Source organism: Salminus brasiliensis, chromosome 11 (genome assembly GCF_030463535.1).
Source record: "Salminus brasiliensis chromosome 11, fSalBra1.hap2, whole genome shotgun sequence".
Classification (NCBI taxonomy): Eukaryota; Metazoa; Chordata; class Actinopteri; order Characiformes; family Bryconidae; genus Salminus; species Salminus brasiliensis.
Genome location: NC_132888.1, coordinates 11,893,545 through 11,907,099, shown reverse-complemented (window position 1 = coordinate 11,907,099; position 13,555 = coordinate 11,893,545). Strand labels below are relative to the sequence as shown.

Sequence of the window (13,555 nt, the reverse complement as noted above, 5' to 3'; positions counted from 1 at the left end):
TACCAGGTTTTCTTATAAGATAAAGATAACACTTTTCTTTTAAAGTCTAACGAGGACCCAATTTCCCAAAAGCATCTTACTGTCAAGATGTCATTGTGATGCTCATTTGACCATTTAAGAATGATCTTTCTTTAAGATGCTTTTGGGAATAGCAACTGCGTACAGTCATCATAGCTCTATGCCTTAAATCAGGAATTTTCTCAGAGGCACCTGATAAATATCAGTTTAACTCCTAGTATAGGTAGTTCATTTAAACTGACATAAACATAAAAGGAATGATCCACTGGACCAATCTCCAGCACATTTTCAAAGCTTTACCTTGAAAATGTAGCAAATATATTTTCCGTGCACTGCTGCCTTTATAGTTTCAGGGTCAGTCTATGAGACGATGAGGTGTGTTACAGTATAATAGTGTTTTAGTGCATTACAGTGAAGTGTAAGAGACTTAATTATTTTCACTTGAACAGGCAAACTTACCCAGCATATACACAGAATGGTGTCACAAAAGGTTATTTAAACAAAAGCATAGAAGATGTTACTTCTCTACCCATGTAAAAAAGGAGGTCTTTAAAGGTTTAAACAGCCTCCATGAGATCTATGTCACGGTTCAGTAAGACATCTTAAACCCGTACAGAAACTTTACATTACGATGTAAAGTTTCTGTGCCAGTTTAATATGTCTTACTGAAATGTGACACAGATCTCATTTCTAAACCATCTCTCAGAAGATTTCTAGAGAGCCAAAATGACAAATTATTTTTTTAAGAGTGTAGTTTCAGAGACGGCTGAATATGGTCCAAACATTTCATGAGAAACCAAACAGTCATGTTATAATAGCTAAAAGATCGTTACACTAAATTTTAAAGAGACTAGTTTGGAATTATTGTCACCTGAACAGCAAATCCACTCATCATACAGTCTTGGAGATGACTATAAATTTCATAGACACTTGTATAAGCAGGAGAACAGTTGTTTTACAGCAGATAATAGTGATTTGGTGTATTATACTAAGGGTTAACAGGCAAATTGGGAATTATTTCCACCTGAAGAGGCAAATCCACCCAGATTATAGCCATAAAGCTGGCTTAATATGGTCTTGGCATGTCATGTAAGTTGGCGAACTATCATGCTACAGCAGATAAAAGTGTTTTGGTGCAGTACATTATAGTTTATCAGACTTATTTCATTTCAACACGCAAAGCCCCTCAGAATGCAGCATATGGGTCTTAAAAAGTCTTGAGAATAAAGGTGCTAAAAAGGTTCTTTAGAGCAGTGCTGTAAAAGAGCTACTGTTATTTCTCCAAAAAATCTTTGGATGTTTGGAAACATCTTTGGATATTTGAAAAAACACTGAATTGAAGGGTCCTCCAGGGAACCAAAAGTGGTTCTTCTATGGCGGCGCTCCAAATAACCCATTTTGCCAACTTTTTTTTTTTTAAGAGTGCACCTCTTCCATTTGTCCTGATAGAACAGGGGTGATTGATGGCCTGAGACTGAGATAGCGTCCCTGGCTCAGAGATGGCATTCACGTAGCATGCAGTAAAAGGCCAGCTCTGCACTGCTGCGCCGCTTTCCATCCTGCCTCTCTGTCATTCACTCCTTTTCAAAGGAAACTCTCTCTCTGATCAGGTCTCATGTAGAGGAGTGGATCTGCTCGGCGGGACCAGCGTCAAAGCCCGAGCAGAATATATATATGGCACTGAGGGATTGAGAAAGCACACGTTCGGAGAATAGACGTGAAGTACTGCAGATTGTGACACACAGTTAGATATCTTAGATGCCGACCTTGATTAAACTTCTGATGCAGGATGTGGAAGCAACTTTGTGAAACTTTTTTCCCCCCACCACATATCTCAGGATGGATCCCTAGAGGCTTTGTCCCAAGGGGAGGAACACTTGTTTAGATAAGCATTTCTTGCCGTATTTTAGTGTCGGCTGTGCCAGTTTTTAACTTGCTCATTATGAGTTATTTCTGCAGGGTGATATGCCTGTACTTAATTAAAACAGTTATGTGAAATAAGCCATCAAGGCAGGTTTTTTTTTTTTTTTTACCTCTTTGAAAAGGAAGGCCTGGAACATTTCTCATCGTCTGTCATCTGATCTAGCTCATAAAAGTGGGTGGTGATATCATAATGGAAGACAATCTTGGAGATTCAGAGGAAATGATCCTAAAATAGAAAGTGGGAAAGAGGTCTGTTGTGGAGGTGGGGTGCAAAAACTGCAGCTTGTGTTTCATTCTGTTCCACAGTTGCTCCACAGCACATAGTGTAAACAACACGGCATAAAATTAGTACATCCACAAGATTAATGAATGTTGGAAATATCAGTCATGGCTAGCTGTTTGTTGACAGAATAAACCAAGTCTGTTACAGTAATTCAGGCACTATAAACAGGTGTAGTTTTCTGGAGTGCATCATGTCATTGCAACAGTTCCACGTACAGAAGACCGTCTGGGGCCGGATTCACAAAAACTTTTCTTAGACAAAAACTTTCTAAGGAACTCAGGATTCTGAGGAACAAAGAAGTAGATCATAAGGCAGAATGTTCATAAATACAGTTCTTTAAAATAACTACAGAAATTTCTCAGATTTTCTTTTATTAGTCTTTTTTCTTTGACAACCTTGACTGTTTTCTTATGTGTGCTTTAATTTTGTGCTGCATTTTACAGTGTATCAGATGGATAGCAACCAGAGAAAAAATCACAACCAAGCTAAACATTTCAATTTAACTAAACACTTATAATTAAACAAACATTTTCCTCCTTGGGAAATATGATGGTTCTTACATTAGGAAGCAATTATTGCCATGATGTAGAAACTAACAGTACTTTAATGAGAATATATGTTCCTTTTTTATTTTTGTTAAAATAGACAATAATTGGAATAATTCAGCTATTTACAGTGAAAATATTAGAGGTTGGCCTTCTGAACGTACAGTCTAAGACTAGTGTTAGGCTGTCATAAGGTTATGAAAATATGTAAAGACACATACACATAATATATGTATATATTCCTGCTCTGCCTCTTCCCTAGCTCTGCCTAGTCATGGTTTGGTCATGTGTGTGAGTGTGTGTGTGTTCCATGGCAGCTCATGGTTTACATTAGTTAGACTGTTTGTACAATGTCTGTTTGTTAATTTTGTTACCATTTTGAGTAAAAATGAGTTTTTATATTTTATGAAATTGTGAACTTAACGGGGAAAGAAAAAGTACATGTAAAAATATTTTCTTTTTATTTGCCTCTATGGATACTTACAATGGCTAAAGTGTTGCATGATGTTTATTTCTTTTCAGTACTCAGTGGAGGATAGTAATGAAGTGCAAGTATCTGTTATTTATTTGTATACAAGTATTTGATCAAGTATTCATTGATTTCTGCAGCATGTTTTGTTGAGGAGAATTTCTGAACATATCTAAAAGAATATGATTCTGTTTTAGCTTAAAGCTGAGCAATCAAAGTGCACTTTTAACTAAACTCAAACCTCAATACCACTTGTCCAATTAACATGCCAGAACATTGAAAATCTGTTAAATTCGTACCAAAGAGGTTTTGAATGGGGAATGATTTTTTATTTCTAAACATGGACAAGCAAGAGGAGAGGCAGTAGATCTAAAATAAACAGTTTGCAAGAACAAATTACCAATTAAACCCATCAAAAATCATGTGACACTAGCACACATGCATAAGTGAATTAAAAAAATCCATCAGTTTACTTTTATAAAGTTTGGGATGTGTGCAGTGGTGTCAATGCTACAGTGTGGTAAAGAATCGGATCATTTCAGTTTTTCAATTCTTTCAATAGAGGGTATACAAGTGACGCCACAGGTGGTGGAAGTCACTGTGGCCACGGCCACGGAGTGGCAAAAAAGCTGACTGACATTCAGTGTGAATGCCGCTATAACGAAACAAAAAAACGGGAAAGAGTTGTTGTGCAATTGACAACACTGTACAAACAGATTCAGCAGGAACTCACTATCCTTTTACAGATAAGAAGAGAAACAAAAGGATTGCTGAAATTCACAGAAACAACTGGAATTCAGGCCCGACACATGTGGGAGCTCACTAAGTGATGTTAAATACTCTGAAAACGGGTTGGCAAAAAAAACAAGCCCAGTGCAGTTGTAAATGTAGTGATATGCTAAGTTCAAGTGAAAGGGAAAGCAAGCAAACCTGGATATGGCAGACAACTTAATGTGCCTGGAAACAGTGGAAACACTCCTCAAACCATTCACTCGACTGATATGAGGGTTTATATGCAATAAACAGGTGTATTTAAGCCTCGGTTAGCTGTACGTTCCTGGCTACACATGGCTGTCCATGACCATGCTGTCAATCCCAAATGCCCTTAACCTAACAAATGCAATATGCCACAGCATAACGTCATGCCGCTCAGTCAGAGTAAAGATGTAAAGAAGGCATGTTTCAGCAGGAAAGTGACATCACTGCATACTCTCTATAGGCTTTCTCAATGCTGACAATGTGTCCTGTCTCAAATAATCAAATTATGCATGCTAGCTAAGTTCAAGTTTATTTTAGCCTGTGATCTTGCGTTCATAGACTCAATACACTGTATATTTCCTCTTTCCCCAACCCACGCATTACAGCTTAACTAAATATGACTCAATAAGAAAACTCTATTAAATACATAACAGTACAGATTGCATTTCCTTATTCGAAAAAAACGTATTGACATTCATTTAAATTTAGAGTATATAATTATCATTTCAAGCTTTTCTCAGTAGACCTGCCTCTTTTTAAAACTGCAGACTTATTGAATATAATTCCTTTGTTTAAATAAATTGAAAAATTTTACCTTATACTGACAGCCTTCAAACCAAAATCTAATACTGTGACAGTGAATCAGTAGACGTGGCCACCCGCGCTCCATACTGCACACTCTGAGTCAAACTTGGCCGACTCATAGTTACAGACGTCAAGAATGTAGGGACAAAAAAGACAGCAGTAAAATCAATATTTTATATGGCAAAGACAAGATTTGGATGACAATTTCTAGGACAGCAGGGAGTTAAGTTTGTGTTTGTGGTGTGGGAGTGAGGGAGCGCGAGAGAGACAGATCCTCATCCATATTAGCCGGCCAGGCCAGGCCATGCATGTATTGTGTGTGTGTGCTGTGTGCAGTGAAATGTTTGGAGAGGATCCTCCAGGGCGCTGTTTTCACTCAGCCGTTCATGATTTTGCTGAGCCATGGCTTTCATGGTTAGTGGATAGGAGCATCTCTGGAGTAAACCCAGGACACTGCTTGTGTATCATTGTCCTGTTCTAGTGCCCCTCGACAAGTCGGGGATTGGCAGTGGTGCTTTACGGTCTCTGAATAACGCTTTCTTTTTCTTCACTTAGACTAACTTTTCCTTTCATTTCCACTAACTTTAAGAATGCATCCCGTCTCAACGAGGGAAATAAGAAATGTTCCTATGGAGCTTTGAAATGTATTAGGCTGAGACCCAGTTGGTTTATGGAATTGCAAAAGTTACTGCTCTGTTGCGCTGACGGACTGACATAGAGGAATGGAGCAGTGCTTCTCCACCATGCCTCCAGCATGTTCTGGTGTTTTCCCTGCTCGGCAACACCTGATCTGGACCATACAGTTAGTTAACCTGTCCAAGCTCCACCTGCAGATACATTTGTTTGTAGAAGGTGCCGTTGTGAGGTTGGACAAGGTTTACAGAACATTAGCTATAAAACACATTCGACCCAATGGGAATTTGTAGCACAGTTTGTTTAGTTCTCAGTTTAACATTGAGCTGGACTGTGTTGTTTTGGCTAATCGACAGTAGGCAGGCTGATCACTGGGGACCTTTACAACACTCTCTACTCTCTAAGAAAAAGTTGCTTGGTACTCTCTAGTTGTGTATCATGAGACACATTGGCTTTTGTCTGTTTACAAGCCGCTCTCCGGCCATATGTGTCTTAAATGTGTGTAATATCTAATTTTTATTCACAGTAAATAATGGAAATGATCAAACTCGTTCTGGCAACTGGATTACCCTACAGGTCCCTAAAGCTTTTACTGAACTGGTGAAATCTGCTTCTAGCTACAGTGCACCAGCAAGCAGGAATTTATTACAGGCAGAAGCTGTACAGCTCACTCACTTGCATGTGCCAGACAGCATTTTTAGACTTCTAAAGTTCTAAACTTCTTCTCTTACCACCTTCATTCAGACTGCAGCTGCTTTATTAGATTGTACCTGGTTCTTACTTATATACACTCTAAGCACAACAGGTTCTGTAGTCCAGAGAAAAGAGCATTTAAGCATTTAGTTGGTTCTTCTTGTTTTCTTGGGTCTATAAGTTTGTGGACACTACCTTTTCTCTTCAAAATGAGAAGGCGTTTGTCCTCCCTTTGCTGGAGTAACAGTCTCTACTCTTCTGAAAAGGGACGAATCCACTAAATGTTCAAACATTGCTGTAAGGATTAGTTTGCATTCAGCCACAATATCATTATTGAGGTCAGGTATGGATATTGGATAATTAGTTCCAAGTCACAAACACTTCAACTCACCTCAAAGGTACTGGATGAAGCTCCATCACTCCAGAGAATGTAGGTCCACCACCCCACAGCGCAAGGCTTGGCATTGGCAACGGTGGACTCATGAGGCTCATAAGAGGCTGCTCGAGACCATCCCATTCTATTAGCTTTGTTCTTCTGCATAGATTATACAAGCTGCATTTACATAAAGTGTATCTTAGTCAATTGTTTTATTTAATTTTTATTATTTTGCTTAATATACAAGATTTAATAGTTAGTTTTTTTTTTGCTTAAACTTTATTTTGCTCATATTTGTTACCATTTATTTTCCATTTCATTAGTTTTATTGTGGGCTGCACATTTTCATTCAGTGGTTCAATGGGGACTTTATCCTCGCTCTGTACAGCAGGGAAAGTGCTAAAATATGCATGCCAGTAGTACTCCAGAAGGAGAACTGAGAATCACTGGAGTGGAGAAATCGACGTGGATTCCAAGCTAATGGTCTAAAGTAAGACTGCTGAGGGAGAGTTACAAGGCCTTCTCGTTTGTGTGTATTGTGGCAGGTGTGAAGGAGGTGAACGCCACGGGCAGGTCATTCACAGTGAGGAGCGCTGTACACCTCCGGGTGGACAGAAAGGACGATGGAGCAGCATACACCTGCAGCGTGGAGCACATTGCTCTGAACTCTACTTCTCACCAAGTCACAGAGGTGCTGGAGGTCCACTGTGAGTAATACTGGGTGTGCAGCTGAGCTTGCAGTAGCCCCCCATGTCCCAAATCTTTGTCTTTGCTTCTAGATGAGTAATGTTTTCAGACCTGTAGTAAAGGGGGCAATTGGGCCAACAGCAGTTTTAACAGTACTGTAAATCATTAAACTGCAACAGAAGATTTATGCATGTTTACTTAAGAAAGTAATTAGGCAAAATGTGGCACCAGGTGGAAATTAGCAGGGCCTGTGATGATCTAAAAGTTGATTGCCTTGAGTTCTCAGGAAAATCGCACTTTTGCTTTGTTCTATTAAAATTATCAATAGTGCTGAGTTTATCAAGGTTAATGCTTCCTGGATGTACATATAGGCCTACAATTTCCTAATTCCTTAGATTTACATTCTTCTTTGCTAACGGACCTCTCTTTTTCACACAGACGCACCTAAGGTAGAGATTGTACACACTTTAATAGTGCCACAGGAAGGACAGTACTTCAAACTGGAGTGTGTATCCAAAGGCAACCCTTTGTAAGTCACTTCTTCCTTCTTTTCTCTAATTAAGAGGGAAAGTAATTTGTTGACTCTGGATTTTCAGTTTAATGAATACAAGTGGAATCAGAAAAAGCCAAAAGATCCAGTTAACAATGAAGACCTTTGCTTTGTCATTTAAAAAAAGAACTTGCAACGATAAATCAGATCTTGGTATTTAGGAGAGTTTTAGTGTGTCATGTAATTGCAGAGAGACATAGTTTATTAGATAAGTTGAATTCTGTGACCTTTCCAAGATGTAGGCCTGAGTTCAGTAAGAACTCTCCCACGGAGTGCTAATAAAGTGAGAAACTGTAACTGTTGCTGAAACTTTCAATTTCAAACTTAACCAAACCTTTAACACCAGGACAAATAGTCATAAAAATGTTCTGTGTCAGTGCTTTGCTCTTTCTTATTTTAAAATCTGTGAATCTCAGTGCATGGAATAGCTTGGGATCATTGTTCTATGTAAACTCACCAGACAAAAACAGTCCTATTCATCATTGCTTTTTCAAAATCTTTGCTTTGTGTCTCCTTGCGCTAATAACAGCATCAATCCAGTCAGGTCAGGGTTGTACTGGTCAATTAAGATAAGATTCATTAAACAGGCCATTTAAAAAGGGTTGTCCAAACTTCAACATACTACTGTAGTTCTGTTCTTGTCTGTTTTATCCGGATTGTGCTGGTCAGTCAGAGTTGAACCAGTCACACAAGGATTTGGACCAATACATCTCACAGGTTTTGTTTTTAAAACACACATAAATGTCAACACCACAGCATCACACATGCAAAAGTTTGGACATCCTTGGTTAAATTACATGTTTTGTTTATCTTAAAAGTGAAATAACTAATATGTGAAAATAAATGATTCTATGATGGGGAATAACGTCCAGTCTGGCCAACTTTAAATTCTGAGGTACCTGATTACTGTTTTCGAGATTTGAGATTGAGATAAACCAGGTTCACTTTTTTAGTTCTGCATCTTGAATTTAGTCAACAATTTGAGTTGAGCATCAAAAACATCAATAAATTACTTTATAGTAAAGTAAAAGTAAAAGAACTTGAGACTAAGCCAAGCTGAGTTAACTCAAAACACACTCTGCAATCAGTAACTCTACCAGTGTAAGAGAGGATGCATTTACATTTTGTTTAAAAAAAAAAGTTTTTCAAATGAATGTGCACAGTTTCTGTATTCTTTCTGAATGTAATATATAATAAAATAACATTGTATATGTATATATATGTCATTAAAAAAAAAAAAAAATTTTACAGTAAAAAAAAAAATAAAAAAATAAAAAAAATATATATAAAAAATCAACAAAACATGGCATTTGACAAAGCGGTGCCCCATTGTTTGCCCCATCTCAGGAGATTTGTGTAATCCTTACCTGACAAGATTGCAGCAACTTATTAGAGAAGTTATGTGCCAGACAATTTATTCTGTTTTTTAAGCTTAATAAAAAGTTGTTCCTATGCATCACTTTTCAACTATAAAAATAAAAAATATATATTAAACACATAAGAAATAAAGTGTGGCACTGTTTATTATAACAACCATTTCTGACAAAAATGTCCTTAATGCAGATCAATCACATTTACATGATATCTCTGTTTAATAGAGTAAGTATTTGTGCTAGTACTGGTCCATGTATTATTAAAGCCAGTGAGAAACGAGAGAGACAGATGCAGAGACCAATAAAAAAACCTGCTTGTATATGATCTAATAAAAGGTTCTTTTCAGTGAAAGAAGTTTGCAGTGCTGGAGCAAACTTTTCACATGCTTATTACATACAGGCCTGAACCAGTGATATGGACAAAAGACGGTGGGGAACTTCCTGACGTTGAGCGAATGATCGTGGAGGGCAGAGAATTAATCATCACAACACTCAATAAAACAGACAACGGCACATATCGCTGCGAGGCCAGCAACCATCTTGGGACCAACAGCGACGAATATGTGCTGTTTGTATACGGTGAGTTATTTTTATCATACAGTATCGTTTGTTTTATCACACTGGCTTACAGCACTGGTACAGCATTTCTCAGCCAGGCTTAATCTAGCATCATTACAGCATTTTCTGCTGTGTGCCTGGATCCTCTTAGCTCAGTCTTTCAATCAACCAGAGCACACACAAGCACAAATGCACATGCACACACACGCACACACACACACGCATATCAACCCATGGCCATAACTCATCGTGGCCCAGTTTGCCTTTATTTTTGTGTGTTATAAGGAAACAGGGGGAAAGTGCTGTTGGGTGCAGTATTTAATGGTGGGATTCCAACCAAAGCTGGAGGAGAGATAAGTTGATCCTCAGATGCAAAAGTGTGGAGAGAGCGAGAGAACACATAATTAAGGCTTCACTACAAATACAGATAACATTTGTCAAGATAAAACTGGAAAGTAGGTGCGGAATATGAGGCGTGGAAATAGATTTCTAAGCGTGGATTTTCATCAGCCTGAACAGGCCGGGGTCAGTCCATTGGAGGGCACAGATTATGCGTGCTCATGCAAAGATGAAACGATGATTTGCGAGTCGTCTATGCTCGATGAACTTAAGAGATTTACTGCTTTTCTTATTCCTATTTTTTCTTTCCCAAGGTGATCGTTCTCTGTGTAGTGAATTGTGCGGTGCAATTTTCTCTCATTTCGTTGTTGTTCTTTGACTAGTTAGAGGCAAAATAGCGTGCAATAGCTGGAGGACCAGCCAGATGACAGTACAGGCTGCTCCTGCCTCAACAGTCTAAAAGTAGAGTAGACATTAGGCTAAATCTGTGCTATTTTTACTATTTTAGCCTTGCATGTCTTTTCATTTCAAAGAGAGGCGAAATCTTAGGCTATTTGACTCATATTTAACATCCATTTTCACCCAGCAAGGGTTTTAAAAACGTCTGCGCTGATGGAATTGATGAAGCTTACTGCATATCTCCAGTTCAGCCCTGAATGATGACACCACATTACGAACCATCTAATGTTTTACTGCTCTGATGGAATGTCTTTAGAACAGCCCGTTTCATTTTCCGAGAAAATACATCAATTTGACGATGAACAATCCCTGGCACCAGTAAAATGTATGGCATAAGGCAGTTAAAAGGAACGGGACAGACAAGAGAGAACGACCGCTGTTGCTAAATCTGACCAAAGGCATACGACAAGGTTATTTTCATTAATTGAGAACAGCATGCCCATGAATGTTCAGACATGGCAGTTAAAACGATTCACCCTTGCCTTGGTCAAACATCAACGAAACGCCACATCATGCAACATCACATCCAGACAGACAGAGAGAGAGAGAGAGAGAGAGAGAGAGAGAGAGAGAGAGAGAGAGAGAGAGAGAGAGAGAGACAGCAGGGCTTGTTCACATTACTCATTACCTTTTGCTTCTAATTCATCTGAATGTCTCGCTGCATCCCAGTGATATTTATCAAGTTCTCTCTCTCTCTCTCTCAATTGGAGTCGTCCGGCCTGAGCCTTGAATGAAGCTAATTTGCTAATGGTATGACTGCCAGGAGGCAATAAATGTCAGCTGAAGTCGCCCAGGCACTATTCATCTCCATTTAGCATCGTCACTTCCATCCATTAATGTATCCGCTGGTGGGTTAATATTGCGGCCAGGCCATTCACACTGAAGCTTATTGAACTGGAAATGGAAAAAAGGTTTGAAGGTACTGCTGTTTCTTGCTACAACTATGATTGAAGAAATATTTGATAATCTTGTGGAAATAATGCCAATTATTAAATAAAATAGGAAATCCGCATATTTAGATATTTTCAGTTTGTCTGAATAAAACAAAAAATATATAAAAAAAATTGACAATGAGGGGTCGGGTACCTGGGGTTCAATCCCCGCACAGGTAATTATCTGTGAGTTTGGTTTGTTTCCACGTGGGTTTTCATAATAGGGGTCTCTGCTTTCCTGTCGCCTCCCCCAAACATACAAGATGCCATGCCATGTGCCAAGTTAACTTATATCATTGACCCATATATCATACAATATATAAACAGGACCTTGATTTTTTTTTGCAGACCTCAGTAATGCACCTTGTGTTAAGATACCTCCATTTTAGCCAGTTGCGCAGTTCTGTTCTTTCGTCTGCTTTCTGTCTGAGGTGATTTTTTTTTTATTTACAATATTTACAATATTTAATACAGACCAAGGAAACATGGATGGATGATTGATTAAACCAAAGTCAACATTTCTGCCCAAAATAATCTTGCCCTGTAATGCACAAAGCCTTAGTAATTACAGTACATCTCAATTACATCTCAATTTAAACTATTCAATATTGTAGTTAAGCCAGTGTATATTAACAAAAACAAACTTATTAGCATATCTAACTTTGTTTTTGCCATTTTGCCACTATTTTCACTCTCATTTGTTTCAGTTGCTGCAATTTATCCCAGTATCACAGTACTATGTGGTCCAGTTCTGTTACAGTTTCACAGTAATTTCCTGTGAAAAGTGTTATATATGCAAGATTATCTGTTTAACGTAATAAAATCCTGCCAATACTTCAGTGTGAGAGAGTCTAAACCAACCTAACTCATCTCATAGTGAAAGTGCCCAAATTGCGTGTGTGGCAGGTACCTGATGTAACAGTGAGAGAACGAAAATTGGCTCTCCCTCTTCTGAACAAAAAGTAATAAGACATGATGCATCATTTGGTTCAGCTTTCTGAAGAAGCTTTTAGACCAGTTTACCCGCGCCCAGATGGTAAATATTTCAGTCGGCCTGTACATAGACTTGCATTACGCCTGATTGCAGAGCAGCAATCAATAGATATCAGGTGTTAAGTGCTGTTTGCTTGTTTCTCTAGCGCTCAAAAGCCTAAATGATTTGTTTTACAGCTGATGTGATCTCAGTTAAAGAAATACAAAGGCAACACTAGTAACTAAACCTTTAAGAGTTCGATTTGGATGTTTTTGTCGTCGTTGTTGTTTGTAATGTGACTTGAAAAGCAGCCATGCCGCTCTGTTAGTTGTATGAGCAGGTGCGCAGCAGTGGCTCAGTGCTGCTGCTGTGTGTGTTGTCATACAAAGTGAACCTTACTGTGAGTTGCACGTTGCAGTGCGTCTGCCCAGCCTAATCTCCCTGCGGCTTCTCTACTCCTCAGACTACGCTCCAACTTTTAAGTCAGCAGCATCAGCGTTTACTGTCCCCGGGGGAAGAACACAGCGCAACAGTTGCTTTGTGCCGTAAAATATTTATCACTTGCTTTCCTCAATCAGCATGTGCTTGGTTGCTCTACAAACCTCTTCTAATTAGACTGTGGAGAGAGTCTAAAAGGAGTTTTGTTTATTTGCCCAGAAAGCCATGCAAACAGCCATGAAATTGTCTTCTTTTTTAAAAAGCGCACTCACGCTGCCAGACTTGCAGTGGGAAAAAGGCAAGACAAAAGGAATGTGACCCAAAACGCAAATTCTCACCAAACAATAAACAAAATGGACTGAAATTCTTACTCGAAATGACAGAATTTCCCATTTTTTTAATAAGTCCCATATATTTAGAGAGCTAATTATGATTAGTAATCAATGTGGAGGGAATGGTAAGGAAGCACACCGGAGGACTGCACCCCACTGAGAGCGATCTTAACAGCCTTCTTTTGAAGTGCTGAAGTCCAGGAAGCGTGTTTACATCCGTTCTTTTTACTAATGAAGGAGCTGGGCACGGATCCCTCTCTGGGAGGGGAAAGAGAGGGAGAGAGAAGGAGAATATTGCTGTTTTAAGTGAACGTATGCATCGGGGAGTGCATGCTGGTGTATAGCCGAGGCTGAGAGGTTTCAAATCAAACGACAAGTGTGGATTTGAAGCCTCAGGAGAGACACACAGCC

General features: G+C 38.9%; 1 protein-coding gene across 4 annotated transcripts in view; it reads left to right on the top strand.

Moving 5' to 3' along the window:
- cadm2b (cell adhesion molecule 2b) overlaps positions 1-13,555 on the top strand; it is a 203,854-nt gene that overhangs the window by 176,059 nt on the left and 14,240 nt on the right. For all 4 annotated transcript variants that reach the window (XM_072691747.1, XM_072691749.1, XM_072691746.1 and 1 more), the window contains 3 exons: positions 7,049-7,210; positions 7,629-7,719; positions 9,514-9,692. In XM_072691747.1, coding sequence (XP_072547848.1) covers positions 7,049-7,210; positions 7,629-7,719; positions 9,514-9,692 — 432 coding nt within the window. The remainder of the gene's footprint in view (positions 1-7,048; positions 7,211-7,628; positions 7,720-9,513; positions 9,693-13,555) is intronic.